This window comes from Mustela lutreola, chromosome 17 (assembly GCF_030435805.1).
Source record: "Mustela lutreola isolate mMusLut2 chromosome 17, mMusLut2.pri, whole genome shotgun sequence".
Taxonomy (NCBI): Eukaryota; Metazoa; Chordata; class Mammalia; order Carnivora; family Mustelidae; genus Mustela; species Mustela lutreola.
In genome coordinates, this window is record NC_081306.1 from 525071 (window position 1) to 551989 (window position 26919).

Here is a 26919-nt window from a genome sequence, read left to right on the forward strand (position 1 = left end):
GTGTGCTCACTTCCTTCTGTCCCCGCGGGGGACAGGCGCCGTGGGGACAGGGTGGGAGGCAGGAGGGGAACTGGAGAGGGAGGCGGACACGGGCGTGGACGGGGAGCTTTAATCCAGGGCTCGGCTGGGTACAGCACAATACTGTAGGAGTAATTTGGGTGGAGAGCTGGGAAGAAGGGAAACCCTGCAGATTTGCTCAGGCATCGCTGAAGAGCAGAGAGAGCTGTCAAAAGGCGATAAATGATTTTTGAAATAATGAGACTGTGACCCTCAGAGAGGGCCCCAGGTGGTAGGAGGAGCCAGAAAGGATCTTCAGGCCGAATCCAGGCCCAGACCTCAGAAGGCCAGCACGAAGCCCGTGGGACCCCTTCTCACTTCCTGCTTGAAAAGCCAGATGGGACACGGCAGTTGAGAACAATCGGGCCATCGGACACTCCCCAGCCAGCCGTTGGGCCTGGGTCGAGAGTGAAGATGTGCCCGTGGCAAAACCCTGCCCCAGGACTTAAGAGGCGTGAGGATGCAGACTCACGGCTCGTGGCTTAGAAGCATGGGGAGCTGCAAGGCAGGCGAGCTGGTGTAGCACCGGCCCCTCTGCCCCCAAGGGCTGGAGGGCCCCGGACCTGGACGGATGGACGTGCCACGCACCAGGCTCCAGGCCCCAGCTCCACCGTCACTGGGCTGAGCCCTCCATGGCCTGCACCCAGCGGATGGTGCGCGTCCGGCTGTCCTCCCAAGAGAACAGGGGTACATAGCCGAAGTGGCGCTGCGCCTTGTCGGTGCTCACGGTGAAGGTCGTGTTGGCCACAGCCAGTGTGTAGGGGTTGAGCAGGGGGGCGTAGAGAAACAGGGGCCGCAGCAGCCACTGCAGCAGGGCGTTGAGAGCGGCCAGAAGCACCAGCAGCCAGTAGGGTACCAGCAGGCGGGACTCCACGAGTCGCAGCCCGCAGGGGCCCAGGAACTCCATGTTGAAGTCCTCGTAGCTCTTATAGGGCGAGTCGTCGTAGCAGAAGTACACCTGGCCGCCCATGAGTGCCGCTCGCTGCTCCAGCTCCCGGGCCACCAGCACGTGCATCCAGGCCACATTGCCTGCCAGTGGGGGAAGGGGGCGGACGTGGTCCCGAGTGCCCTAGAGCCCACGGAGACGCTGCTCTCTCCTGGGCTGGCCCGTGTCCCAGGGGCCCCCGGAACTACCGCTCTTGGAAAGGCTGCTTTCTCCCCACTCGCCCTCCTGGGCCGGCCGGGGTGCGTGCTACTTCTTTGGGGGCTCCCGTACAGGGGCTGCCCCTCACCTCTCCTGGGGAGATGCCGCTCCCCTGACTGCCGTCCTGTCCTTGGCGGGTGACGTGTGTTTTACATCAGCCTTCCCAACTCGCACAGATGCTGTTTCCTCTGGGGTTGGGCACACAAGGCCCACATATCCGGCCACTCTGGCCCATGCGTGGCTCACCCTTCGCCGGCCACAGCATACGCTGCCCACCCGGGACCACACGGGCCCCGCCCCGTCCCGAGCCCCCCCCTGCCGTGTAGCCGGGGGCCTTACCCACGTAGACCCGACCGTGCTCCACGGAGGCTGGGATGGCCCGGAAGAGCCGACCCCCCAGGCGAAGGCCTTGGCGGTAGAAGTCCCTCATGATCTGGTGGCCTTCACCGTAGATGCCAGTGGGACGCAGGGCACACGTCACCAGGGGCAGCCCCCCATGGACCTGGGGGTGAAGGGCAGGCATAGCGAAGACCCAGTACCCAGCAGCCTGCCCTCTGGCCTGGCCTCCTCCATGGGAGATGGAAGGGGGGAGGGCCCAGGGCGGTGCCAGCTCTGCTGCGACAGGCCAGGCGGCCCTCCCCACTCCAGCTTCGGGGCTCTCCGCCTCCTGCCTCACCTCCCGACCGTTGGCTTCCAGGACCAGCTGCTCCGCCTGTGCCTTGCTGCAAGGATAGGGGTGGCTGTGCGCTGCTTCATACGGCGTGTCCTCGTCGCCCCTAGTTGAGCGACAGGGAAGCTCTTAATGCTGAGGGGAGGTGGGTCTCTGAAAGGATTGAGGGGAACCTCCGCTTACCTGTAGAAGGGGTGGCCTTTGATGTTGGGCCCCACAACTTCCATGCTGCTCGTGTAGACCAGGAACCGTGTTCCAGTCTGCACACAAGCCTCAATCACGTTCTTTGTGCCTGGGAGAGGTGGTGGGGAGGGGAGGGCGGACCTGAGCTAAAGCTTCCTCCCTCTCGGCATCTCAATTCTGGATGAGGGCCCGGGGCTTCCTTCCCCAGGTCCGGGGAAAAACCACAGCAGGGCTGGGAGGGCTGCCGGACGGCCACGAGTGGGGCAGACGTGTCCAGAGGACAGGTTTCCACAGGAGAAGCCCAGAAATCAAGGTCAAAGGGGGTGGGGAGTAAACAGCCACCTCACCCTGTACGTTGACCTCATAGATGGTCTCGGGGCTGGCCCTCCCGAACACATCCACCAGCCCGGCTGTGTGGATGACCACGTGGGCTCCAGCCACAGCCGCTGCCACCTCGTGGGCCTGGGTCACATCCCCCTGGATGGCAGTCACCTGCACGGGCCCTGGGAGGGATGGGGGCAGCCAGAGGAGCATCAGAGCTGGGGCCGCCGCCAGCTGCCGGACTCAGCCCACACCCTTAGGAGCCACATGTTCCCAGTGTGACTCACTCATCCCATTTGTGCGCGCTGCACGATATAAACAGGCATGTTTTCCAGCCTCGCGAAGGAGCCCACCCGCCCCCATATCCCTCCCCACCACAGTCACCTGTCTTCAGCTCCTCCAGCCAGGGACCCAGGTGCAGGTCAAAGACCCGCAGCTCCAAGAGCCGGGGTTCCCGCTGCAGAAGCATCCGCACCACATGCTCCCCCAGGAAGCCGCAGCCACCTGTGACCAGGTACACCAGCTCCCGGGCCTCTGGAGACTCGGCCATGCCTGGCCGGGGAAGAGAACGGAGTTGCCTGCCGCCACCTACCCAGTGCCCGCAGCACACCTGTCGCTCCCAGCTGCGGCCTCCGGCCTAGTGGGCCGGAGTGGGGACGCCAGGGGCCCCGAGTGGCTCCGGAGCCTGGGCGTGGGCTGCAGCAGCTGCGCCACCGGCCCGGCCCCGCCGACGGCGGTTACCGAGATAAGCAGGGTGAAGCCTGGGGTTGAGCTGCAGGGGAGGTTCTGGGACAAAGTGGAGGGGGAGGTCAGGAGCTGAGGAAGGAAGGAGCCGGGAAGCGCTGTGACAGGGGAGGCCCCGGGGCCCCCGGCATCGCCTCCGCCTACCTGCAGCCAGTCCCGGGGCAGCCACACCGGCCACCGGAGGGGCTGTGCTCGCTGACCCCGGGCCGGCCGGCCAACACACCGTCCCCTTCCGCCCGCTCCTCCCCCCTCCCGGCCCATTCCAGGAACAGCCGCCCGCCCGGCCTCCGCCCCGCCGCCCCCTTCCCGCCCGCCGTAGGGCGCCCCCTGGTGGCCACCCTGCACCCCGCGGGCGTCTGGTTCCAGCAAAGAACTTGAGGAACAGGGGGCTGGGGAAGCGGGAACCTGCGGGGTGGCCCTGCGGGGTGGCCCCTGAGGACGGGGCAGGTGCGGTGACTTCATCCCACCGCATGACCTCAGTCCTCCCCTTGGGCTGGGTTTCCCGGGATGCCAGAGGCCCAGCGGCAGCTGCGGTTCGGGGAAGGGAAGGGGACGCCAACCTTGGCCCAGCTCTGGCTGACCCTGCTGGGGGATTTCTGGGTGACCATTCCAGCCTGAGGGGTTGAGTCCGCACGGCCGCCCCCCAAACCTCGGTCCACCGCTGCCCTCTCTTGGCTTCACCGGTCCCCGGTCTTCAAACCCCCGCCCCCCACCTACTCTTCCCCAAAGATACTGACCAAGCACTTTTGTACAATAAAGTTTAATCACAATTATAAAAATGTGGCGTTGGGTTTGCACTATTAACATATGTACAATCCAGCCCCACAGGAAGGGCCCGCCTCCCACCATCCGGGCCTGGTGGAGCAGGAGCTTCCAGACGCCAGGGCGGGAGGGCGACCCACAGGGTCTGGCAGGAACAGAAGATGAGGCAGGGTTCCAGGCACGGAGTCCCTAGGACTGGGGGCACAGGGCCCCCCCCAGGGGGAGAACATGGCCACTGCCCCTAGAGACCCCTAAACTGGGGAGGGGTGCACGCAGGGCACAAAGGGGAAGTCCCCATTAACACAAAGCAAGGAGGCTATGCAGCCCCCCAAGAACAAGATCTGTACAGGCCGGCACCCCAGGTTTCCACAGGAAACAGCTGCTGGCAGCTACAAAACATTTACAGCTTCTTCTCCGCAAAGAAAAAAAAGTTAGGGGGTAGGTGGGTGGGGGCGACGGGGGAGGCAGAAGCTGCCTCAATGGACTGAGGCTCCCTCGCTGGGCTTGGGGCCCCCCAACCCCGTATCTGGAGACGGGGGCAGGTGGGGCCTGCAGAGCCCGCTAAGGCTGGGGCGCAGGGAGCTCAGGGCACCACGGGGAATAAATAGGGGCGCGGGCACCAGTCCTGCCCCACCTCAGTTGAGGGAGCCGCGGCAGCTCTCCGTGCCGCACAGACACGGGATCTTGTTGTCCTCCAGCGGGAACTTGTAGTCGTAGGTGATCTCCTCGTCCACGCCGATGGGCTGTTTGGAGTAAATCACAATCTTCTTCTGGGACTCGATGGTGATCACCTTGGCATAGCAGTTGGGCTGCGGGAGGGAAGGCGGAATGAGCGGCAGCCCCTGCCCTGGGCCGCCCCCCCGCCCCCGCAGGCCCCCCCCCCACCATGCGCACCGTGCAGCAGTGGTTGATGAACCTCGCCAGGTTGCCGCACTTGGTGGCATCGATGATGGTGTCATGGTCCACCCGGAACAGGTAGCTGCTGCCGATGCCCTCCTGCACGTAGCGCTTCTCCCGCATGTCGGCCACCATCTGGCAGAACAGGGTGCTCCGCAGTCAGCTTCCTGCCAGACCACGCCGTGCCCCGGCAGCCCCCGTGAAGGGGCCCTGGACAGTCATCCGGCTACCACCCCTGGGGGCCACACTGGCCTGTCCTGGACCTGCACCTCTCCTTCTGGCTCCCACCGACCCAAGGTGCTGACCGTCTGCTCCAGGAGCCCCCGTTCAGAGGGTCCCCCCAACCCCGACACCTCTGGCTGCCCTTCTGCATCTCCCAAAGAGAAGTCTGCAGGGCTCAGTGGGCAGGAGCCACAGCCCCTGCCTGGAGCCCCTGTCTGGCCCCCAGTGGGGCTCCCGGTCTACGGTGGGGCCAGGCCAGTTCCCAAGATAGCGTGGCCAGTTCAGAGGCTGAACCCCGACCTTCTCTTCTCCCAGGACCCTCTCCCCCCCCCCAAACAGGCGCCCATGGGCTGCCACTCGCCACCTTCAGGGCCCACAGTCTTGTGCAAGGAGTGATTCCTTCTTCCCAGGAAATGGGACGCTCAGCCCTCTGCGCTCTCTCCTTCGGGGACCTCACTCTCTTCCAGCGCTTCAGCTGCCAGGTAAGTGCTGGGGACTCCTCCCAAACTGCCCTCTCCAGCCAAAATCCACCTCGGTGGTGCTGCTGGGCGTCATCCTCTAGGTGTCCCCAGGGCCCGGCAACTTCACGGGCCCGGAACCGAGCTCCTCGTGGCCACACAGCTGCTCCTTCTGCTCACTCCCCACCTCACTGGCAGCCAGAGATGCGTCTAGCTGCTCCAAGCAGCACAGAGAAATGACCACGTACCCCCTTCCCTACTCGCCTGTCCAGTCCAGCCAGCGGCTTTGGACCCACAGACTCCTATTGGCTGCAACTGCCTCGTCTGGGCCACCTGGGCCCCTACGGGATCTCTGCGATGGCGCCCCCCACCGGTCTTCGCCTCTAGCTGTCCCCTCACGCTGTAGCTGAGGGGCCCACAGACTGTGAAGCCTGTTACAGGGGAGCGTTTCGCCACAGCCTCCCTCCCCTTACCACTGGCCCCAGGTCACCCACACGGCTCCTAAGATCCGTGGAGTCCAGCCTCCACTGGCCTCCTTGGAGCTTGCACTGTGGCCGTTGGCCCTGGTTTTTCCAACTGACCATGCTGACCTTGCCCTCTTAAGACTATCCTGTCTCCGGGCCTTTGCACATGCTGTCTGGCAACGGGGAGCACTCTTCCCGTCACCTGAGTCTGGGAGTTCATCCTCCTTCAGCTCCTGGCTTCCACGTCACTGTGTGCCCACTGCCACGGCCCCCCCGAACTTCCCCTTCCTGATCGACCGAATGCCACCTTGCACGGCAACTGCAATCCCCCTGCTGAAACCGTGGGAGGCCCTCAGAACAAGAGCGAACACTGGCCGGGCTTCCTGTGGGTCGTTACCATCTAGTTTAGGAGCACCCCTTCCCGTCGATGGAAGGAAGGAAGCACAAGGAGGCAGGTTTCACCAACTACGCCGTGGAACCAGGAGGTCACGTGGGGCTTTACCCAGAGATGAGGTGGTTCTCAGGCCAGCATCCCGTGCTGCCACGTGACCGGGGGCTGGGTACAGGGCCTCACCTGGCGGATGTTCTGACCCACATACTCGATGACCATCTCGTCGGCCGCAATGGGCTCCATGGCAAACAGACCCCACTCGTGGATCCGGCTGCGGCCGAACCGGAGCTTCTTCTTCCGGAACTAGAGGGCGGAAGGCAGACTCTGCCGCTCAGTGCCTTGGCTGCTGTCCTCCGAGGGGAGGAGCATGCTTTCGGCCCCTCACCTCTGCACCCACCCCCAAGAGGCCAAGAGACTCTGTGGTGCAGCCCTCCCCCGAGTCCCGCCTCCTCACCTTGAGCTGGTTCAGCTTCAGCAGGTCACTGTCCATGATGGCAGAGGTGCCAATAGCGCTCAGCAGCCGCCGCTGCTCAGACCGGCGCTCCGAAAGCACGCGGTTAGTCCCCTGCGAGGCAAGCCAGGGACCAGGGGTAAGTGACAGCAGGACTGTGGGAAGAGACGCCAGGGGGCCAGGCAGCAGGGCAGAGTCTTACCTGAGTGTCCGCTCCTTCCAGCTGCCGGGCCGAGACGGGGCACACGTCCAGGTACCTGTCCTTCTCCTTCTTGCTGATGGGGTAATAGCCTTCGCTGCGGGCGGAGCCTGTCTGGTGCTCGCGGGGCCCGTCCTGGGGCCGCCGCTTGCGTTTCGGAGTGCTCAGGTTGGTGAGTGCGGGGTGTTAAGGAAGAAAACGGGTTCCTCGCCGGCCGGATCCCCGGGGCCCTCCCTTCTATCCTAGTCCCAGCCCAAGGAAAGGGTGACTGACCTTAGCTGGGGGTCCCAAGCGCTACGGAGTGTGAGCAGAGCAGACGGAGGAAGGACGCCTGAGACCTTACCTTTTCTGCCAGAAGAACTCTGCGAGGCAGAGAAGCGGCAGGAGGCAGGAAGGACAGAAGGGCCTGGGGGCCAGAGGAGAGCTCCCCAGGCTGAGTGTAACAGAGAGCGCTGGACGGGGGCAGAATAAACCAGAGGCTAGCGACAATCCGAGGGGGGCCACTACCCAGCTGTGCGACCCCAGGGAAGCCTGTCCCCGTCCCCAGGGCCTGCCCTCCTGTCCAGAGCAGGCCGGCCTCCAGGGCCCAGGATATTGGTGTGATGGACCCAGTGGGTGTCGTTAAGCCAGTCAGCGCCGCTCGTCTGCTGCAGCAGCCGCTCGTACGTGAGCCGTAGGTAGCCCATGTCCTCTAAGTCCAGGCCCGAGTTCCAAATGTCATACAAGATGGTCATCTGCTCAAACTCGCTGCGGGGCTCAAAGGTGGGGGGTGGCGGGGGCGGGGGCGGGGGCCGCCTGCGCCGGGCGTGGGAGCGGAGGCTGCGCCGCCGCACAGCACTCTCCCCACCGCTGCTGCTGCTGCTGCTGCTTTCCGAAGACTCGGACTCCTCCTCCTCCTCCTCCTCCTCCTGCTGCTGCTGCTGCTGCTGCTGCTGCAGCGGTGGTGGCGGCTGCTTTGGCTCCTCCGCCTCGGCCACCACCACCTCAGGGGCCTCCAGGACTTCATCCGCTGGGGAGCTGAAGAGGGCCGCAGGGGCAGGAAGCGGCTCCAGGGGCCGAGGGGCCGGGGTGGAGGGCGGCGGCTTGACGGCCAAGGCATAGTTGTGCTCCAGGAGAATGTGGCTGAGCAGGGGGCCTGGGCGGTCGGCCTCGTCTGATGTCTCAGTGGCCTCCGAGTCGTCACCAGGAGGCAGGGCAGGCAGCCCGCGACGGGCTGGAGTCAGGGCCAGGTCGGCCAGCACCGCCAGGTCCACTTCTGTCGCCGGCTCTGGCTCCTCCTCATCGGCAGCGCGGCCGCGGCCTCCAGTGCGACTCCGCCCTGACCGGGCCACATCCTCGGGCCAGCTCTTGACCAGAGACGCGTGGTCCAGGGGCAGGTTTCGAATGGTCCGCTCTGCAGCCCGGGGGGCCTTGCGGGAGGCGGGGCCGGGACACTTAATCTGCGCTGGGGTGACGGGGGCAGGCTCGGGCGCCGGCACCTCCTCCAGGGCAGAGAAGGAGACGGTTTTCCGGCGTTTCTTGGGGGGGGGCAGGAGGGGGATAGGAGAGGAGGGGCGCTCGTCCGGGCGGGGGGCCGGGGCCGGGGGCCCCACCAGCGGCTCGGTGGGTGGCTGCGGCACACTGGGAGGTGGTTCCTCAGTGGAACCTGGGGAAGGAAGCACACAGGAAGAAGGAAGAGGGTCACTGACTTGGGCCAATGTCATCAGAGCAGACTCCTGGCAGGCAGGGCACCGGCCGGCCTCACCGGGGAGGCCGCAGCCAGGCTGCTGGCTCGCCTCGGCTTCGGGCCGCCACCTGTGCCCGCTCAGCCAACAGCGCTGCTTCCTAGCGGCGACGTCCTCGGCACAGCGGGCTCCCGTGGCAGGAGAGGATTATGCACCTGCTCGTTCATACACTCAACAAACATTCACTGAGCACCAAACAAGTCGAGTGGACACTTTCAAAACCCTCACAGAGCTTACAGTCCGATGGGGACAATGACAGGAAACAAATGTACAGCCGACTGTGGAGAGTCGGGACAGGGGCCCTGGAGAAACACACGCTTAGGCTCTAACCTCTTCACCAAGATTGAACTACGTGCAAGGAGTAGGCCCCCAGGCCGCGACCGTTTGTACCGGTCACGCTGAGTGATGGGCACGCGGTTAACCCTCTCTGATTTACAGTATCCGTTATTTCAACTACAACAATGTTCTCTGTTTAGTGATGTGAGAAAGGTAACAACATAAGCAGCTGAACCTCTGTACGAAAACACTGAGCAAAGTCGGCTCCCTTCCCACCACCTGCCGAGCGGTGGGAGGCTCCGGAAGACTCCCCTAAAGAAGCTAAGGGTGAAGGTGAGATCCCAAGGATGGGGGACAGCCCGGGGAAGGGACACACCCTCTTGAGCAGGGGGCGCTCTCTGTCCGGCCCCCCGGACAGGAAGCACATCCTCCCTCGGCTGGGACTCCCAAGTCTGCTGCTGAGTGCGGGGCTCTAAATACAGCTCGAGACGGACACCGCCTCGTCTCTGGGGCAGACCCTGTCTTGCGGACTGACCCTCTCCGCTCCTGGGTTTCGGCCACCGGTACAGGCACAGCTTTGAAACCCCCCCCCCCCCCTCCTGCCTACTGGGAAGGCCACATGCGGCTTTCGGCCCCAGCTCAACGCCATCTTTGTGAAGGTTACCCCAACTTCTCGAGATGCTGGTAGTAACTTCCTCTCCGAACCAGAAGGCCAGGGGTTCTCAAGTGCCAGGCTTCAGGGTGGCGGCAGACTGACCACTAGTATTTTGTGTCAAGCATCCATCCAAGACTTTCACATGTGCTAAGTACTCCCTTCATTCCCCACAACCACCATGTGAGGTGGGCACGATTACTGGACCCCGCTTACCAATAAGAAAACCGAGGCAGAGAGAGGTTAATAACTGGCCCAAGGTCCTATAGCTCGCAAATGCCAGAACAGGGTCTACCCAGACGGCCTGGGCTGAATTTCGAGCTCTCTTCAACTGCCCCTCACGGCCCTGGCCACCCCTGAGGGTGGCCACGCTGTGGGACTCCGCGGTGTCCTGTCTGACACCGGGCCTGACCCAGGCAGGCAGTGACTGACCTGTGTCCAAGACTTCAGGAGACGTGACCCAGCCAGACGCCCCGAGCAAGGCCCTCAGCCTGCTGGCTCCTGACCGTGCGGACAGCAGCGGGGAGCCTCACCAGCAGGGAGCCACTCCGAAGCTAGTGAGGTCCGGGTGCTCGTCCCAGGCTCTCCAGTTTCTCCAAGTCTCCCTTTCTTCTCCTCCTCTCTGGAGCAGCCCTGCCTTTGACCCATCACCCCACCGGAGCCACTGAGCCCTCTGGAAACCTGGCTCTTGAGGAGAACGAATTCCCCTCGTGGCTCGGCTTCTTCTCGCAGATTTCTCCTTTGCTTCTTATTCTGAAAGAAACCCGTCCAGTCGATACAACTCCCCGAAGCCAAGGTTTCCGTAACATGACCTGCCCCACTCTGTGCACAGCCTACATTAACGGATGACCACCTGACCCAAGCCGGGCCAACCAGAAGCTTCCCTGAGAGTAAGGATCTACGACAGGAGTGGCTTTCTCCGTGGGGGTGAGCAGAAGAAGGGGAAACCCATCTGCAGGATGAATCAGACGAGAGAACCAATCAGACTGGAAGACAGAAGAATAGCAAGTCCCCGAGGTGTCCGGGTCCCATCTTCGGGCTTCACCAGACAAGCGCCCTCTTGGCACGGGGCCACATCCCTCTACCCAGCTCCCGCTTGGAACTCGCACAACCCCACTGTTCCCTAAAAGCCAGGGGACTTGCCTTAACTTCCTCCTCCTCTGCCAACTCTGTCGTCTGGCCGGGGACGGTCCTCCCCGCCGTGCCTCCTGCGGCACTCTCCCTCACTCGGTCTCAGCGGCCCGCCCTACGCGCGCACATGACCTTCGGAACCCCCGGAATGGCCCTGCCGGGGGCCCCTGTCCCCCGACGCCCAGCCCTCCGGGCACAATCCTCAGGTCCTTTCGGCTGACCCATCGGCGGTTCCATTTGCCCCCTTAGAGCCCCCCTGCCCTGTCACCTTCTCCTAAGCGAGCGGCTCCTTCCTGTGCCTGCCCGCAGGGCCCTCGCCGTCCTCTCCTTCCGCAGCCTTCAGCCGCTGCCGCCACCCTGGAGACCCCCCACCCTGACTTCGCCCGAACCCCTGCGTTTCTCCTCCCCCACCCGACTCTCAGTCTCGCTCGGAGTCGCAAGCCCCACCCACCTTCACCCTCCCCCCTCCCCCGTACTCCTCCCTTCCCTGCGGCTACCCCCCCCCCCCCTGCTCAGAAAATGCCCTTCCTTCCTACTGCGGGGTGAACCCGGGGGTCCCTGGGCATGAAAGCCCACATCTCTCTGCTCCCCAATTACGGGTGCACCCGCCCACTCCCAGGAAGGCCCCCCTAACAGGTGCTGCGCTCTCTCCTGGCCTGTCTACCTGCCCCTCTTCCGGCCCTGAATCTACATGCTTAAGTTTCACCTTTTGAGTTTTTAAAAAACTAACCCTCCACCAACCCTGCATTCTCTTTCATTTCTCTGTTCCCAGCCAGGTGACCTCAAGCATGTCACTAAGCCTCAACGTCCTCATCTGGAAAGTGGAGTAACAGACGGTGTGTGTCCTGGATGAGGAAGCAAACCCACGGTGTGCCAGGCCGAGCGCCCGGCGCACCCGAGGCACCAGAGAAACGTTTGCTAATACCACTCATCACAGCCTCCCGGCTCGTCTTCCCGGAGCGGCCTACCTTCCAGAAGACTGCTTATCTCTGTCGTCTGGTCTGCTCGCTCCTTTCACACCCTCTAGCGTGGCTCCAGTCGGACCCACTCTACTGAAGTGATAAGGTCACCAGTGACCCCGTAACTGCCAAACACAGCGGAAGCTCTTCCTATCTGACAAGCTCTCCTTCGGCCTGCTGATACTCACCACTCCGGCCTTCGGAAAACCAAGCTGCCCCGTCTCCTCCCCATGTCGCCGACCGCTCCTGCGGGGCCTTCCCCAGCTCCCCTTTGCCCACCAACCTCGCCCAGGACCGGAAGGCGCTGGCCCCTCTCTCGGTGCACCCGGTGTTCCAGCGTGTAAATGCACTCACACCCACAGCTGCCCTACTCTCCAACATCTACCTCGTTTCCAGCCTACTGCTCTCTCCAGACCCTCCGATCCCGTGATCCAACTGCCTGGTGGCTGTTTCTTACCAGAAGGTCCCGAAAGCACACCAAAGTCAAGCCCAAGGAAGCACATGAGCTTTCTTCCGAGTGCCGGTTCTCTGCCTTCTCTTCCCTTTCCTGGAAAGTTCTTTAACCAAGCGGTTCACCTCCTCCACTTCTCCCAATCCCTCATCTGCTCTTCTACTCCTCACACCTCGCTGTGACCAGCGCTGCTCTGGTTCACGCCCTCCGCTTACCTACATCTCTTCCAGCCTCACGTGGGTCACCCTACCTCCTTCTTCACCCTTCCAAATCCCCCCTTCCCACCAGGATGATCTTTCTGGAGAAATGCAAACCTGACCATGCCCCACTCTCTCTATCCGCCCCACTGACAGCGACACCCTCTGATCACCAGCTCTTCTGTGACCAGTGGGCTCAGGAAAGGCCGGGGGAGGCATCTGATTAATGAGACCCTCAACTTCTCTCATGAGGTCTACACCGGAGCAGAGTCCAAGAGCGCTGGGAGGTCTTTACGTGGTCACTGTTCATCTCAGATCACAGGTTCTCGGTAACATCTGAGAGAGGGGTCTGGAAGGCCAGCGCGAGTACACAGCCCATCTTGAAAACCGCCTTACTCAAGCCTTCCCAACACCATCCTAGTCCAAGCTACCACCACCGCTTGCCTTACTTACTAACCGGAACACAGACTCTGGCCCCTCTCCTAGTTCTCTCTGCACCGCATCTTTTCAAAACACAAATAAGATCGCGTCACTCCTTCCACGGCATTCCACTGCCCTCAAGATAAAGACCCAATTCCTACCAGAGCGACTCCTCTTGTACAGCCCAGTCCTTGCTCACCTCTCCCGTTTCAGTCATTCGTTCCCCCTCGCTCCCCACCATCCAGAAGGTTTTATGCTTTCTGACACGCTATTTCCTCCGCCCTCAGGGCTTCACGCTAACCAAGCCCGGCTGCCTGCTCTGCCTTGACTGCAGCCCAAGAACACTTCAGCAGAAGACACCAGCAAAGAGGTGCTCACAGATGTGCTCAGGTTCTCCGAGTGCCTGTACCTTTCTCTCATGGGGCTTACCAGCTTGTCATCACAGATTTTCTGAGATACTTATTACTCAACTAAACTGTCTCTAGCCCATAAGCTTCAGGAGGGTGGGAACAGGGCCCTTCGTGCCTACCGCTGCGCCCCTGCAGCTGCCCTAAAATACAGACAACCCTAGAACAACACAGGTGCAAACTGTGCGGGGCTACTTATACACATGCTTTTTCTGGGAAATGTGATAGAGTATAGTAAATATTAACTTCCTTATGACTTTAAAGATTTTTTTTCTCAAAAAAAATTTTTTTTTCTCTTGCTTACTCTCTTCGCAAGAATACAGTACACGGTACGTATCACATGCAGAAAATGTGTTAACCATCTGCATCATCAGTAAGACTTCTGGTCAACCGTAGACTATTAAGAGCTAAGTTTTTGGGGAGTCAAAAGTTACTGGTGGATTTTCAACTGCATAGGGGGCGGGCGCCCCGAACCCTGGCATCGTTCAAGGGTCAGTAAGTCAACTCCACTGCCGGAACACGTCACTCAGAACATAAGTTAGGTGTCCGTGCTATAAAGGAACAATCAAACGTACAAATCCACAAGGCAAAGTAAGGTGAAATTAGCTTCCAAGCCAATGCTGTTCAAGCTGTCTTCTACCTATCTGTCCATTGAATCGCCTGTAAGTACACAACACGTTAAGGCAAAAGCTCAAGAAAAATTAATAGGAAGAACTTGTTAAACTGGGGATTTTCTCCTTACTTAACTTAGAGACCATGCTGGGCCGGGCGGGGCAGGGGGTGTTGCTGAAAGAGACCACTGCTGTCCGTATTAGCCAGACACCCTGCTCCGGCTCAGCGAGCCACTCCCGGCAGCACGGTTTGAATGTGGCCATAAACGTCTCCAAGGGAGGACAGGCAGGAGATGATGACTTCCGGCCAACGTGTATGCTTTCAAACAAAGTCACACACTGGCACATCATTCACAAACACGGCCCTGACGCTCTCACAAAGACAGATACAAACATAAACAAAGACCAAAGCACCCGCTGGGCACCACCCACCTGTAGGTCTTGCTGGAGACTTCTCCTGTTCAGGGAGGGGTGTGGCTGGGGAGCCCGCGACCCGCTCGGGCTCGGGCTCTTCCACGGGCGCTGGCGGGGGTGCGGGGACATCTCTGGGGGGAGGTGATGCTGAGGGTATGGTTGCCGGCTGCTCCTCTTCCTCTTCCTCTTCCGAGGAGGACTCAGATGATGATGAGGATGACGATGAGGAGGAGGAAGACGAGGAAGATGAGGAGCTGGATGAGCTGCTGCTCTCGGAGTCCGACGTGCTGTCGTTCTCACCATCTGAGTCAGCATACAGAGAACATTTGGAGGACGAATCGCTTTCCCCGTCCTCGCCTGGAAATCCAGAAGGGGCAATCAGGCGAGGTGGGAACACCCCTCACTTGGTCAAGCCATGGGTCCATTCACTGACTCTCTACTACGGACTGGTTAGGCTCTGCGCCAGGCGCTGGGAAGTCCAACCCTCAAGGAGTTAGATGAGCAGGCTATTTGTTCACAGCGGGACCAACTTCCGTGTGGAAGACCAGGAGAGTGTGGCAAAGGGAAGTCCTGGATTCCGCCTGAAGATCCAGGCAGGGGAGGGAGCCCCAGGCAGGAGATGCTCCAGTCAAGGAGGACAGGCAGAAATGAGGGCTAACCGGGGTGCCAGAGGTGAGGGAAACGGGAGCCCGGACACCGCTAACTACCGAAGACGTTCCCAAGGTGGGTCTCCGAGAAGCTGCCTGGAGAAGACTCATAAAAAGGATTCCAGAGTAAAATAAGCTTTCTAAGTGTTACATGCTCTATGCCTCCAAGAAATGGAAATATGGCGGAAGGGCTTTATAAGAAGGTAAGAATTACGAAGTGTCTGAGGAACACAAGCGGATGAATTTAGAATAGATGGTGGTGGCGGCGGCCTGGGATGGGCCTGGAGCGTGGTGAGGAGGAGCCGAACAAATAAACAGGAGCTAGGTTATAAATGGCCCAAAGTACCGGGCTGAGGAGTCACCTTCTAGAAAATAGGGAGCTAGAAATAGACTTTATGGAGAGAAGCCGCAGGATCAGGTGTGCGCAGAAGGAAAGAGAATTCTGTCTGCAGACTGGAAAATGGACTGGCGAGGAGGAGGAATGAACCAAAGGCAGGGGATGCGTCAACACTGCTGCAGAGGACTCTAAGTGAATCTTCTCACTTCTCTCAAGTGAGTCTTCTACGACAGGCCAGCAGGACCAGAGAAGGCAACAAGTGCCAGCGACACGGAGGCGGCGAAACGGACAGACAGCGGTGACCAAGCGCATGTGTGGCAGTCTCCCCGCGTCGAGCAGGGGACCCCACCCTCTACCTTCCTGAAAAGACAGCCTCTCAGATCATCGCTCTCCCCGCCTGGCCTCTGCTGAAACGGCACTTCTCAGAGGCACTCCTTCTCCAGGAGCTCGAGAACAGCCCATCTTTCCCCGGCTCCCCCACCCGTTACTCCCTACCCCAGTGACCTAGTTTCTCTTCTTCAAACCACAGATCTCTACCCAAGGCGCTACTACTTGTTCAATTGTCAAGTCTCCTCCTCCCCTCCAACCGATCCCAAGTGTCCCCGATACCTAGAACAGGGCCTGGTACCGAGTAAGGGCTCAACAGCTAGCTCTGAACAAGTGAAGGAGAAGCAAGACTAAACCATGTAGCCCAGACTCAGCGGATGTGGACGGACGAACGGGTGTCCAGGTGGAGAGTGGAGCTGTGTCTGGTGGTGGCAGCTGAGGGGGGAGAAGCACAGCTCGGGGCAGGGCTTCCAAGAGCAGCGCTCAGAGCAGAAAGGCCCAGTCTGGTAGTATCGGGGGCAGCGGCGGAACCCAGACCCCTCTTCTTGAGGGCCTGGGAAAGGAAGTTAGTTCTGCTGTCCTGCCTTCAGGAGAGAACTATGTGTCCGCACGGGAAGCAAGCAGAAGGCAGCGGCCTGGGTGTCAGGTACTGTTTACAATGGGCCAAGGCTTCCAAAAGAGGGACTGAAGGGAGCTGCTCTGGGGAAGAGCAAAGCAGACCAACACGCAGCATGAGGCTTCTGCGCTCAGCAAAGGAGGGTCAGCAGGCGGCGAGCCCGCTCTTCCCCAAGGCAGGGCTCTACCGTCCCGTCCGTACTTACCATCTGACGCTTCCGTCTCCTTCTTTGCCGTGTCCATGGCTTCCTCGCGCTCTTCGTCTTCTTCATCTTCCTCCTCCTCCTCCTCATCCTTAAAGAAAAGGACAAATGGGGACTGACAACAAGACACGCTCCTCCAGGGGGCTCAGCTCTCTGGGCTCCAGCCCAGCGAGGAGCTGGTGATGGGGACAGGAACTCAGGAAGCTCTTGGCAGGGAGGGGGCGCCGCGGCCCCTGCGCCTCACCTTCTCTGAGGAGGACTCCTGGGACGCCTCCTCCCCTTCGCTGTCCAGAGCAAAGGCCTTGCGGTGCTTGCCCTGGGTCTTGCTTCGCTCTTCGTCCCGCTTCGGGGGCTTGGTCCCCGGACGTCCAGGCTCTCCAGCCTCCTTGTCTCGCTCAGGGTCTAGGCCCAGTTGAGTGGCAGTTAGAGAATTTACCATCAGCAGCAACAGTTCCCGTTCCCTTGGCCTGAGAGGAGCCTTGCACACAGCACTGCTGACCTTTCTGATGGTCCCACAACACACACCTCATTTCACAGACAAGAAGCGGAAGCTCAACAGAGAAACACAAAACCCCCAGAGCTACCTAGCATTTTCTGTAGTTCAACCGCACCACACCTGTTTCACCTTTCATCCGTTTCTGGGTCTGGTGGAAGAGGGAGCAGACTGGCTACGCCTGCCCCAAGAAAACAGCACCAAGACCCACGGGTCTCCAGGGAAGCCAATCAGACTCAGTAAGGAAGTTCCCTGGCCACATAAGCCACCAACCAACACCTCACACCCAGGCAAACTGGAAGGAAGGTTGGGGAAGAGCTTAAGCCTTAGACGGAAAACCGAGGTAAGTGACCTGTTTGACCTCGACACCACAGGATTCTAGATGCTGAAATGACCATTTTGTGTTACAAGGGAGATACGAAACGGGACAATGCAACCAGCACACCAGAGTAAGAACCACAACCAGGACCCAGGGATAACCCTATCTTAAGCTTCCCGTACCTCTCAGCACCGCTTCAACTCCACACCGAAACCTCGACTTGGCCACTTGGCCAACACCTCCCCCCCCTTTCTCGCTGCTTCCAGCGTTCCTGCCCGAAGCTGGCAGCCCCTTCCCCTTCCCCTTCCCGCCCCCCCCCCCCCCGACTTCCCACTCACCATCTTCATCTTCCTCAGCTGGAGCGGAAGGACGGGGCCTCTTTTCTTCGCTGGCCTCGGAAATTTCTGAAGGCTCTTTTCGCTTCACCTGGAGCGTGGGCAGAGATGTCGGGAACATTCATGGTTCCCAACCACCCTCTACGTACCCCGAGGGAGACAGGTCCCCACCCCACCCTCTCCTCCCTGTGAAGCACGATCAGTTCTAGGTACCTTGAAAGAAGGCAGACGCAGGGCCCCTCGCAGCCCTGACCCGAAGGCGAAGGCCTCGATGCCCGTGGCACCCCCGCTCTTGGCCCAGTCTACGAGGGACGGCAGGCCCGGCTCTCTGAGCTTGGGCTTCTCTTTATCCTCCTCCTTGGCTTGCGGCTTGGCCGCGCTCTGGAACGGCTGCAGGCAGTGGGGGACTGAGCCCCGGAACCCAGGCGCTCCCTCCTGCCTCCTGCCTGAGAACTACTCCCAGGTCCCAGGAATACAGAAATGCATCTCCTCACTCCTCTATTTGACACAGATCTATGCCACACCTCCCGTGCACCAGCCCCCGTACAGCGGCTTCTCCAAAGTCTGCTCCTTTAGTCCGCCCACCTCACAAAGCAGCTACTAGTAGCCCCACTCTACACACGGAAACGTTGAAGATCGAAACTCAAGAGATCTAAGGGCCTTACAAACCAGAAATCTACTTTCTCCCACGGAGCCCCAAGGTCTCCCAGGCCAGGCAGCGCCCCTCACCTTGGCCTTCTCTTCTTTGCTCTCCCACCACTGGTCAAAGGCCCCAAAGGCCACATTCTCCACCATCTTGCGGTTGAGGTCTCGCTGCATAATGCTCTTCATCTCTTGGACAAGGGTGGCCAGCACACGTCCCACAGTGCCTGCCGATGGTAGGGCCTTGCCCTCCGCCAGCTCTGCTTCCTCCCTGGGAGGTAGCCGGGCCTCTTCTCCCGAGACCGAGGAGGAGGGCAGGGGCTCGGCTGCCACGGGCAAAGGCAGGTGGTAGGCCTCCCGGGAGTAGGCCCCTCGGCCTTCCTGCCCTTGTGTGTACAGAGCATACGGTAAGCCATAGGCTGCCTCTTGGGGGGCTGGGAATGGGAGGAAGGCCTCCCCAAAGGCTCCACTAGGGGGACCAGCTGAGGCAGCAGTCAATCCCTTGCCCTGCCGCAGCTGGTGAAGCCGAGTTAACATCTGGGTCTGCATCTGGAAGGACATGGGCATCCCTCCCCACTGAGCCCCAAGTCGATCCATGAGCTCTAGGGAGTTCACAAAGTCATAAATGTGGGGGGGTGGCGGAGGAGGTGGGGGGTACTCGGGGGGCGGCGGCCCATCAGGGCGTGGTGGGAGGAGGTAGGCAGGCTGGTGGGGAGGGTACCCAAGGGGCAGAGAGGCCAGGTAAGGAGGGGGAGGAGGGGGCGGAGGCGGCGGCGGCGGAGGCTGCTGGGGGGGTGTTGGGGCCGGAGGGGGTGAGCCGCCCCTGTCATCGTCGGAGATCTCCATGTCCTCTCCAGAAGAGCATGGAGAAGCCTGTAGGGATGCAGAGGCGGGTCACAGAAAGCTCCTGTCTATTCCCAGGGCTTTCCCTCAAATCCGTTCTCTTGCCTAATTCCCTCCCCCGAAGGGTCCAACCCTGCTTCCCGGATCCCAGGCACCTCTGCTGGCTGACCCCAAGCTCACCTGGTTCTGTCCGTTGGCCTTAGGAGACTCCCGGGTAGCCCCGGGTTCCCCACTCCCCGTCGGGGCCACGTCCTCAAAGTTAGCCGGGGCTGGAGGGGGTGTGCAGGGACCGTGACCTGACCCCGAAGGCACCTCGCTCCCTGAGTCTCTAGACCCCGGGCCTGCGGTGCTGTTCTCTTCCTCTTCCTCTGTGTCGGAGGCCAGGAAAGAAAACTTGGAGCGCTGCTCCTTCAGCAACATCTCAATGCGGGAATCCAGGCTGCTGTGCTGAGCGAAGGGCACGCTCTCATTGGTGGTCTCTGGGGCCGGGGAGCCGGAGCGGGCAGGTGAAGCTGGGCGGGGGGAGGTCCGAGCTTCCTCTCTCTCCGGGCTGGGCCCCCCCCCACCCCCGCCTCCACCAGGTTCTGGAGGCTCCGGGGGTGGGGCTTCTGAGGCAGGCGGCCGGTAGTCCTGGTCAGCGGGCCGGCTGGGCTCAGGGGGCAAGTAGGAGGTGTAGGAGGGTGGGAAGCGCTCAGCTGCGTTTTCGGCAAAGGCTGCCCCAGCGGGCTCCTCCCGGGTCGCCCGGCGGGGAGGGTAGGACGCGTGGCGCTGGTAGCGATTCCAGCTCTCGTAATACGCGGGGTAGCTCGAGTCAGTCCCGCGGAAATGGGAGGACGACGAAGACGAGGACGACGAGGAGGACGAGGAGGAGGAGGAGGCGGCGGCGGCGGTGGCTGCAGTCGTGGCGGAGACAGCTGTGGAGGTGGTCGTGGGGGCTGAAGATGCGGAGAAGTGGCGGCGGGAGAAGGAATCTTGGTAGCTGTTCTCCGAGCGCCGGGGCTTGAAGGAGGTTGAAGTGGTGCTGGAGAGAAAGTGCAGGAGTTAGCTGCGTTCAGCTCTGGAGGACCAAACCCTAGAGTCCTGGTTCTCAGGACTCGAAGCCCCTCGAGACACCGCCCCCAAAGAAAAGTCTAGATGCTCTTGGGTTTCTAGCTAGACAGTGAGTCCCCGGAGGACAGGGATAGGTTAGCTGAAGCCACACCGAAACCAGGACAAATGACTCCCAATGCCCTTTTAGAGAGACTCCAGGTATCTTCTTCCCAGTGGCAACTCCCAGAATCCGGGGGTCCCAGAGGTGTTCATTCTGCACCTGCTGGAGTAGGCAGAGTCCTGAGAGTAGGGGGTGCTGCCCCGAGATGTGTAAGGGGTTCCTTGGGAGGACTGAGGGGTGAATTGGCCAAAGGAAGATGGGGTGTCTTGTCGGCTGCTGGAGAAGCTCGTGTCCTGGGAGCAAGGGGTGCCATTGCCAGGAGTGCCCACACCAGTGGTGCCTGCCGGGTAGGCAGCCGTGTCAGATGAGGAGCGGCGGCGGGATTCGGTCTGGAACGGCAGAAGCAGAGCAGGGAGAACAGAACAGATCAAGTACCACGTGACAACCTGTCCTTTCCCAAACCAAGAGCCCCAATTCCCTGTCCTCTGAAAGCATCTCAGCATCTTTTCTCGGTTCTTGCTATCCTTAACAGGGAAGTGCAGAACCTCTCAAATACCGTTCCTGGCACCCGAGGACCGTGCCCGCGTGGCTAGGGCCACAGCAACCACAAGCTACTTACTGTCTCAGGGGCCGCACCAGAGCCTTGGAACTTCTCACTCAGGGCCTTGCCCCCGGTGGGCACTGTCTGAGGGGTGTAGGAGCCGTTGACTATCAGTTCATAGTACTTCATCCGCTGTTGTCCTGGAGGGAGGAAGAGGGGAACCATCAGATTGAGACAGAGAAACCCCTCCTCCCCGATCTGTTGTTCCCACTTCTTCCTCAGACCTCCAGTTTCCTACAATTTCTTGGCGTCTTGGGCTCAGGGACTCCAGCTATGTTACCTCTATCTTTGGGACCTCCTATCTCGTCTCTGCCTAACGATACTACAAACGACATACTGAACAGTGCTTTGCAACTTATAAATAAACATCTCTATTTATCTTACGGAGTTGGATATCACCAGGAAAGAGAAGCACCAGTACCCCTATTTTATAGGCTCAAAGAAAATTGACCTGCACAAAGTCACAAAGTTGGTGAGTGGCAGACGAATTCAAACCCAGATCATCTGATGCTACATCCCACCTTGCTCTTCATCCTATAAACTAAAGGTGGCAAAATGGCAGCCTGAGGGCTAAATCCAGGCCACAGTTATCTCACTTGCCCAACAAAATCTCTTAAGAAATTTGGGGAAGGGGGTTGCAGCATTTAAAACCCTGAGATTGCACACAGAAGCCTAGATTTGTGACTTAATAATAAAACAGTACTTGGCAATATTAGTCCTCATTCCCACTTGCAAACTGGCTAATGCCGACTAACAGCTGCCTCCTTCCGTGGCGCGTTACTCCCCAGGCCTCCCCAGGCCCCCCCAGGCCCTCGCTCCTCCCTACGGCCTCTGCACGCACAACCCCAGGCTGCTTCAGTCCTCTGCACAGGTCCCAAATTCTCGATCCCAAATCTCAAAAACCCAAGAACCTCCAGACCAAGCCTTTTTTGGAACTTGACCTCAATATCTGATCTGAGCTGGGGGGATTTACTAGCTTATACCGATCGTACCTAGGGTGACCCTTTGTACGTTTTCTTACAAATACGGTTCTGTGCTGGCCTGTCCGATGCTACCCAACCTTGCCAAAGACCACAAACACACGCAAAACACACAAAAAGCCATAATCCCTCTGTAAAATTCTAATTTCAGAAACACACCTGGCCCCAAGAGTTTCACGGAGGAATCATGAGCCTGATCATGTGCCCGGCCCCCACAGGCATTTGCACGTACAGTCTCTGCGGGAGCTCAACCTTAGGCAGCAGGCAAGAGAGCCCTCACCTTTGATGTCGAGCTGGGCATGGATGATGTTGCCCATGACGGAGGTAAGGTGGAGGTTTTTGACTGTTTCCTTGGCTCCCCGAGTGCTAGTGAAGAGCACGCGGGCCAGGCCCAGGTGCTTGCGAGTACGGGGGTGAAGAAGGATCTCCACCTCTTCCACCTCACCGTACTTTCGGCACATATCCTTCAGGAAGGTCTCCCGCACGTTGTCATTCAGCCTCGCGAAAGTCACTTCCTTCAGTGGGATCTGTCCGATATAGAACTCATCCAGCTGTGGAGAGGACAGGAGGTTTGAGTGGGGTCTCAATACTGACCACGGTGCCTTTGCCCTTTGGGAAGCCTGGTCCAGAGAAGACCGGGAAACACAGGCAAAGAAACGGGGAAAGGGCCCCAACAAGACTGACCCCTCTCTGCTCTGCCTTCTTGTCACAGAATACCACAAGAACCAAGAACGTACAACTGAGAAGTACGCACACGCGGAAAAAATTAATTGTAGAAACTTACTCACTAGTTTACCTTTTGCCATGGACTGAACAGTAGGAATGCAAAGATGAAAAAAAATAGATTCTGGTTCAAAAAAGCAGGTAAGACAGACACACACAGTCCCAAGAGGACACAAATGTCATGTGACATGAGTGTCGACGGGGTGTCTGGAGGCCCGGTGAGTGCAGGTAGGGAAGAATTCGTAAAGAGGGTGTCCACTCATATTGGCTTTTTGGGGAGCGAGAGTTCACCAGGTGACAAGGACTGTAAGACACAGAACTGTAAAAGTACTTGGCATCTCATAGGAGCTGTAAAACGTACGGTAGCGAGTAAACAGGTGTACACGAGGAAGGCAGGAGATGAGGCATGGCCAGATCAATAACCGTACGTGCCAATGCACAAAACATGGACTTGGCAACGAAAGTAATGTAAGAATAAAATACAAAAACACACGGCAGGGTGCAACACGAAACGGGAGAAGACAAAGCGGCAAGGAAACCCAGAAAAGTGAATGTAAGAGTCTGCACTGAAAAACCAGCAATGGAAATAGGAAAACTAAGATGAAGCGAAGATCCGTTTAGGAAAAGGAGTCAGCAGGCCTTGGTAACGCGCTACGTGATAAAGAAGAGGGCAATCAAAGGATGACTCCCAGGCCTCCCGTTTCTGCAGCTGAGCAGACGGCTAGCGCTCGTCAGTAAAACGGAGATGGAAGGGGTAAAGGTAACTTGTCCCCCGTCTCTTGAGTTTGCTGTGTCTCCGGGGCCTCCAGATGGAGCTGTCCCTCTCCAGGCATACAAGTCTGGAGTGGAGAGACTGAATTTGTCTGGGAACAGAAAACTGGAAGTCACAATCACGGGCATGAGAAAGACGGTCCCGGGAGTGTACAAAGTGTACAAAGAGGTGGGGGGACCTGACAGAGAACTCCCTACAAATGAAGGAGAGTAAAGAGCGAATGGAGCAACCAAGAACCACCTGTTTCAAGGGCCAGTCCACGGCCTGATGAGAATCCTGCCCAGACAGAGAAACGGGAATTTTCTGAGGGAACGAGATGGAGGATCACGTGGCACAGGAGTGCTAAGGACTCCAACGAAGGCGTCCCCAGCCTGTCACTCTGCTGAACTGTGGAGCAACTGGGGTCCTGCACCAGGGCACGGTCATGCTGTGCGCCTTCTGGGGGTGCCCCGGGCCGGGTACAGCAACTGAACGTGCCTGCACTTCCCCGTTCAGGAAGCCAGCAACCCCGCCGGGAGCACCTCGCCTGCACCTTTCCACGACTCTTCTCCAGAGCGACTCAGTGTCCCCGCCTCAGAGATGACACGATCCGGCTGCCACCCGCGGAGACGAGCCCCCGTCCCCTGTACTAGCTTCTGCTGAGACGCTATGACCAGGCCGGCTCCTCCGCAGGCGCACCCACCCAGCAAGGGCCACCGCACCCCGAGTCTAGCAGACACCGACCTTAAACTTGGGGACCGGGAGGGAGAAGTCTCTGTTTTTGGACCTGACGTGGCAGCGGGGGTCCTGGAGGTCTTCCACGGGTATGTACTTCGAGTCCTAGCAAGAAGCAGGCACAGAAACAGCTGCCGGCGAGCCAGGCCGCTGAGCTCGGGAGCACGTCGGCCGCGCGCGCAGGAGCAGGGTCCCGGCGGCCCCTCGTGAGAAGGCGGGCCGCGGGCGGGAAGGTCAGGCTGCCCAAGCGAGCTGACCCAGCGCCCCGCGGGGCACGGCCTGGGCACTCACGTTGACGCTGAAGTGGACGCCATCGTAGCGGTACACCTTCTGAGAAGGCCTGCGCAAGGCAGGGTCCAAGGCAGGATCCACGATGAGCTTGTAGTTCCGCCACTGGAAGCTCGGGGCCTTCTGCCCATCTCCCCCGCCTTCCTGATCCATCGCTGCTCATCTACCCTGTTCGCAAAGGGGGCAGGCGCGGGGCTGGGGCTGCGGCCCGACTCCCGGCCGCCCCTCCCCGACTCGCCGGGCCGTGGGGTCGTCCCCTCGCCGCAGTGTCCACACCCCGCCGCGACCCGCGGCCCCCCAGAGCCCCCGCGCCCGCTCTCACCACAGCACCCCATCCTCCCCGCACCTCCCAACTCTCCCGCAGGCCCCCAGGCCCGCCGCGCGCCCCCTTACCTTCCCGCTCGGCCCGGCGCGCGCCCCGCTTGGCCCCGGAGCCAGACCCCTCCCCCGCCCCCTGGCAGGCCCCGCCCCCTCCCGCCTCCTCACCGGCCAGCGGCCCGGGCCGAGCCCGGCTCTCGCTCCCACACACCCGCTCGCGTCCCCGCGCCCCGATCCTCTGGCCAAGAGGTGGCACCTCGTCGGGGCGTTGGAAACACCGCGAGACCGAGACCGAGACCCGGCTTCGGCCCCGAATCCGGGCGGGGGGGGTGGGGGGAACGCGCGCCGCTGCCCTCTCCTCCCGCCCCGGCGCGATCGGCCCCCCCATCCCCGCGCACGCGCGGCGAGGCCTCACTCACCCGCTCGTGGCGAGCGGCTCCCCCTCCCCCCACCCCGCGCGGCACCTCAGCGGCGCGAGGCGGCGGCGGCGGCGGCGGCGGCGGCGGCGGCAGCGCGAGACCCGGCCCCGCAGCGGTGGCGGCGGCGGCGCCCCCCCACCACCACCTCCCCGGCGCGCGCACCAAACACCACCGCCACCTGCGTGAGGCCCAGCGAGCACAACGTCTACATTCGCACTTTCGCCATGGGTGCCGCCAGGAGATCCACGGGGCCGAGGAAAGCGGCTTCGCCTCGGCCGGCGCCCTTTAAGGCTCGAAAGGTGCGGCCCAGGGAACCTGGAGATTGGCCGCATTCCCCGGAGAGTGGGCTTCACCACGACTATCCAGCTGCTTTGGCCGGGGGTCCTTGACGAATCGGCGGCGACGGAAGCGGCGACTAATCCCTGAGGAAAGGGGGGCGGGGCGGAGGGGAGGAGGCCAGCCAGAGCTGGGGAGATTTGAGTGGTGCGTTGAACAGGCGCAGATTCGTCAGGCGGGCGGGGCGAATCGGTGGACGGGATGCGCGCTCCTTCGCTCCTCTTTCCTGCCTCTTCCCCGCGCGGCCAAAGACCTAGAAGGCTGCAGATTCGCCACAGGTTCTGGCCTCGCTGTCGCCTCCCTTCACCCGTCTTGGCGGAGTCAAGAAACGAACGCCCGGTTAGCCAAGCCCTGTTGGCAGAGTCGGCCACTTTATCGGGATCTGTCTTAGTAGCACAGCTTAGGGGAGGCCCAGTTCCGGCCCCGGGTAAATGGCGACGGCCCAACGCTGCGCTCGGAGTACGATGAGAATTTCCGGCGGAGTATAGGGAGGCCCGAGTAATTCCGAGGAAGAGCCGACCTAGCGAATCTGCGGACCCTCCTGTGGGCGGGGCCGAGGCGCCGCGCGCAGAGGGCGTGGCCAGGGCGGCCGAGCCCGGCGTCGCGGGGCGCTTCCGGTCGGACCCTCCGAGGGCGGAAAAGTACAACCGCCCGCGGTGACTCAGGCCGTTGGCCGGGCGTCGCGCGTAACACGGGCAGGTTGTCCTGTCGCCACCGCCCCGGGCCGCTCGCTGAGGGGCCCGCACGGCGGACTGGGGGGCTGAGGCCGGCAGGAAGCGCCGCCTTTTGCCTGCTCTCGACCCTGCGTCCGCGGGCAGTCGAGGCCGCCTCAGTGCGCTGACAGGACGGGGCGCCTCGAAGCCCTAGAGCGGGTCGGTTCTCCGGGCGACGTCCCCTTGCCCAGTTGTCAGGTCGGGGTGCGGGCAGGCCCTGAGCTACGCGGCCCCGGCGCTCGAGGGCAGCACGGCCGGGCGCGGGGTCACCGGGCCGCGCGTCCGGTTCTCGGCCTGGGCCGCGGGACGTGGTGGTTTCCGGGGGACGGGCCTGCCCGGGGCCCTCGGCTCGAGCTCGCCGGTATTTCTGGCGCGTTAGTCCGCCACCGTGTGACCCCGGGCCGCCCCCGGGGCTCCTCCTCTGCCCCGGGGGCCCGTGCGGGCGACTCAGGCCTGGTGCACGCGGACTCGCGATTCTGAGGACGAGAGAGGACGGGCCTGGCCGAGCCTCGCGCGGAGAACGGACGAGGGACTCGAACCCCTCAAGAGCTAGCGGAATCGGCGCGGAGAACCGACAACGCGGGAGGCGGTCCCGCGCCTCCGTCCCGGGCTTGGGCTTGGCTCCGGCCCCGGCGGGAGCGGCCGCGGCAGAGGGAGTCCACGTCTCGGCTCGGGGCGAGCCCTCCGTTCAGGCCTGATTCCCGATTTCCGAGACGCGAATGGTAGAGACTTGTCTCGCGAGGGGGCCTGAGCGCCCGGAAGGGCACACCGGGAGCAGCTTGTCGGAACCCACCGGCGACGGCGGGAGACTCTGGGCTCGGGGGCACGACTTCGCGTCGGAGTAACTCGGCCTCCCCGCGAGGAGCGTCAGGAGGGGTCGCGCCCGGAGCCACTCCGCCCCCAGGGACCCTGCTGCCACCTGCTCCCAGGAGTAAGTCA

General features: G+C 61.3%; 2 protein-coding genes across 8 annotated transcripts; both read right to left on the minus strand.

The window, feature by feature from the left end:
• Window positions 1-95: 95 nt before the first annotated feature.
• Window positions 96-3410, minus strand: HSD3B7 (hydroxy-delta-5-steroid dehydrogenase, 3 beta- and steroid delta-isomerase 7). 3 transcript variants are annotated; one of them, XM_059154376.1, is made up of 8 exons: window positions 3264-3410; window positions 2760-2927; window positions 2402-2557; window positions 2055-2163; window positions 1878-1977; window positions 1541-1703; window positions 1290-1389; window positions 836-1086 (listed from the first exon to the last, which is right to left on the minus strand). In XM_059154376.1, the coding sequence occupies exons 2-8, from the start codon at window positions 2923-2925 to the stop codon at window positions 984-986; spliced, it is 897 nt and encodes a 298-aa protein (XP_059010359.1). In that variant the 5' UTR covers window positions 2926-2927; window positions 3264-3410; the 3' UTR covers window positions 836-983. The 3 variants fall into 3 exon arrangements, with proteins under 3 accessions (XP_059010357.1, XP_059010358.1, XP_059010359.1); XM_059154374.1 differs by lacking the exon at window positions 1290-1389 and having other exon boundaries at window positions 96-1086; XM_059154375.1 differs by lacking the exons at window positions 1290-1389; window positions 2402-2557 and having other exon boundaries at window positions 96-1086.
• A 453-nt stretch (window positions 3411-3863) lies between these two features.
• On the minus strand, window positions 3864-25282 carry SETD1A (SET domain containing 1A, histone lysine methyltransferase). 5 transcript variants are annotated; one of them, XM_059154359.1, is made up of 19 exons: window positions 25149-25282; window positions 24198-24362; window positions 23916-24011; window positions 21978-22248; window positions 20736-20857; window positions 20276-20505; window positions 19147-19987; window positions 18211-18996; window positions 17695-17871; window positions 17485-17572; window positions 16579-16736; window positions 16338-16425; window positions 14224-14562; window positions 7559-8608; window positions 6967-7139; window positions 6768-6878; window positions 6497-6616; window positions 4776-4913; window positions 3864-4690 (listed from the first exon to the last, which is right to left on the minus strand). In XM_059154359.1, exons 2-19 carry the CDS (start codon window positions 24345-24347, stop codon window positions 4517-4519), a joined length of 5112 nt encoding a protein of 1703 aa, XP_059010342.1. In that variant the 5' UTR covers window positions 24348-24362; window positions 25149-25282; the 3' UTR covers window positions 3864-4516. The 5 variants fall into 5 exon arrangements, with proteins under 5 accessions (XP_059010342.1, XP_059010340.1, XP_059010343.1 ...); XM_059154357.1 differs by having other exon boundaries at window positions 25110-25244; XM_059154360.1 differs by lacking the exon at window positions 25149-25282 and adding an exon at window positions 24932-25041 and having other exon boundaries at window positions 14224-14508.
• Between the last annotated feature and the right edge of the window lie 1637 nt (window positions 25283-26919).

Coding starts and splice junctions, on each gene's coding strand:
- HSD3B7 (XM_059154374.1), bottom strand. CDS start 2,925: ATGGCCGAGTCTCCAGAGGCCCGGGAGCTGGTGTACCTGGTCACAGGT. Junction 1,978..2,054: donor AAAGGCCACCCCTTCTACAG/GTAAGCGGAGGT, acceptor TCGCTCAACTAG/GGGCGACGAGGACACGCCGT. Junction 1,704..1,877: donor TGGAAGCCAACGGTCGGGAG/GTGAGGCAGGAG, acceptor CTTCACCCCCAG/GTCCATGGGGGGCTGCCCCT.
- SETD1A (XM_059154359.1), bottom strand. CDS start 24,347: ATGGATCAGGAAGGCGGGGGAGATGGGCAGAAGGCCCCGAGCTTCCAG. Junction 16,737..17,484: donor AGCTGAGGAAGATGAAGATG/GTGAGTGGGAAG, acceptor AACTGGGCCTAG/ACCCTGAGCGAGACAAGGAG. Junction 14,563..16,337: donor GGAGACGGAAGCGTCAGATG/GTAAGTACGGAC, acceptor CTGGATTTCCAG/GCGAGGACGGGGAAAGCGAT.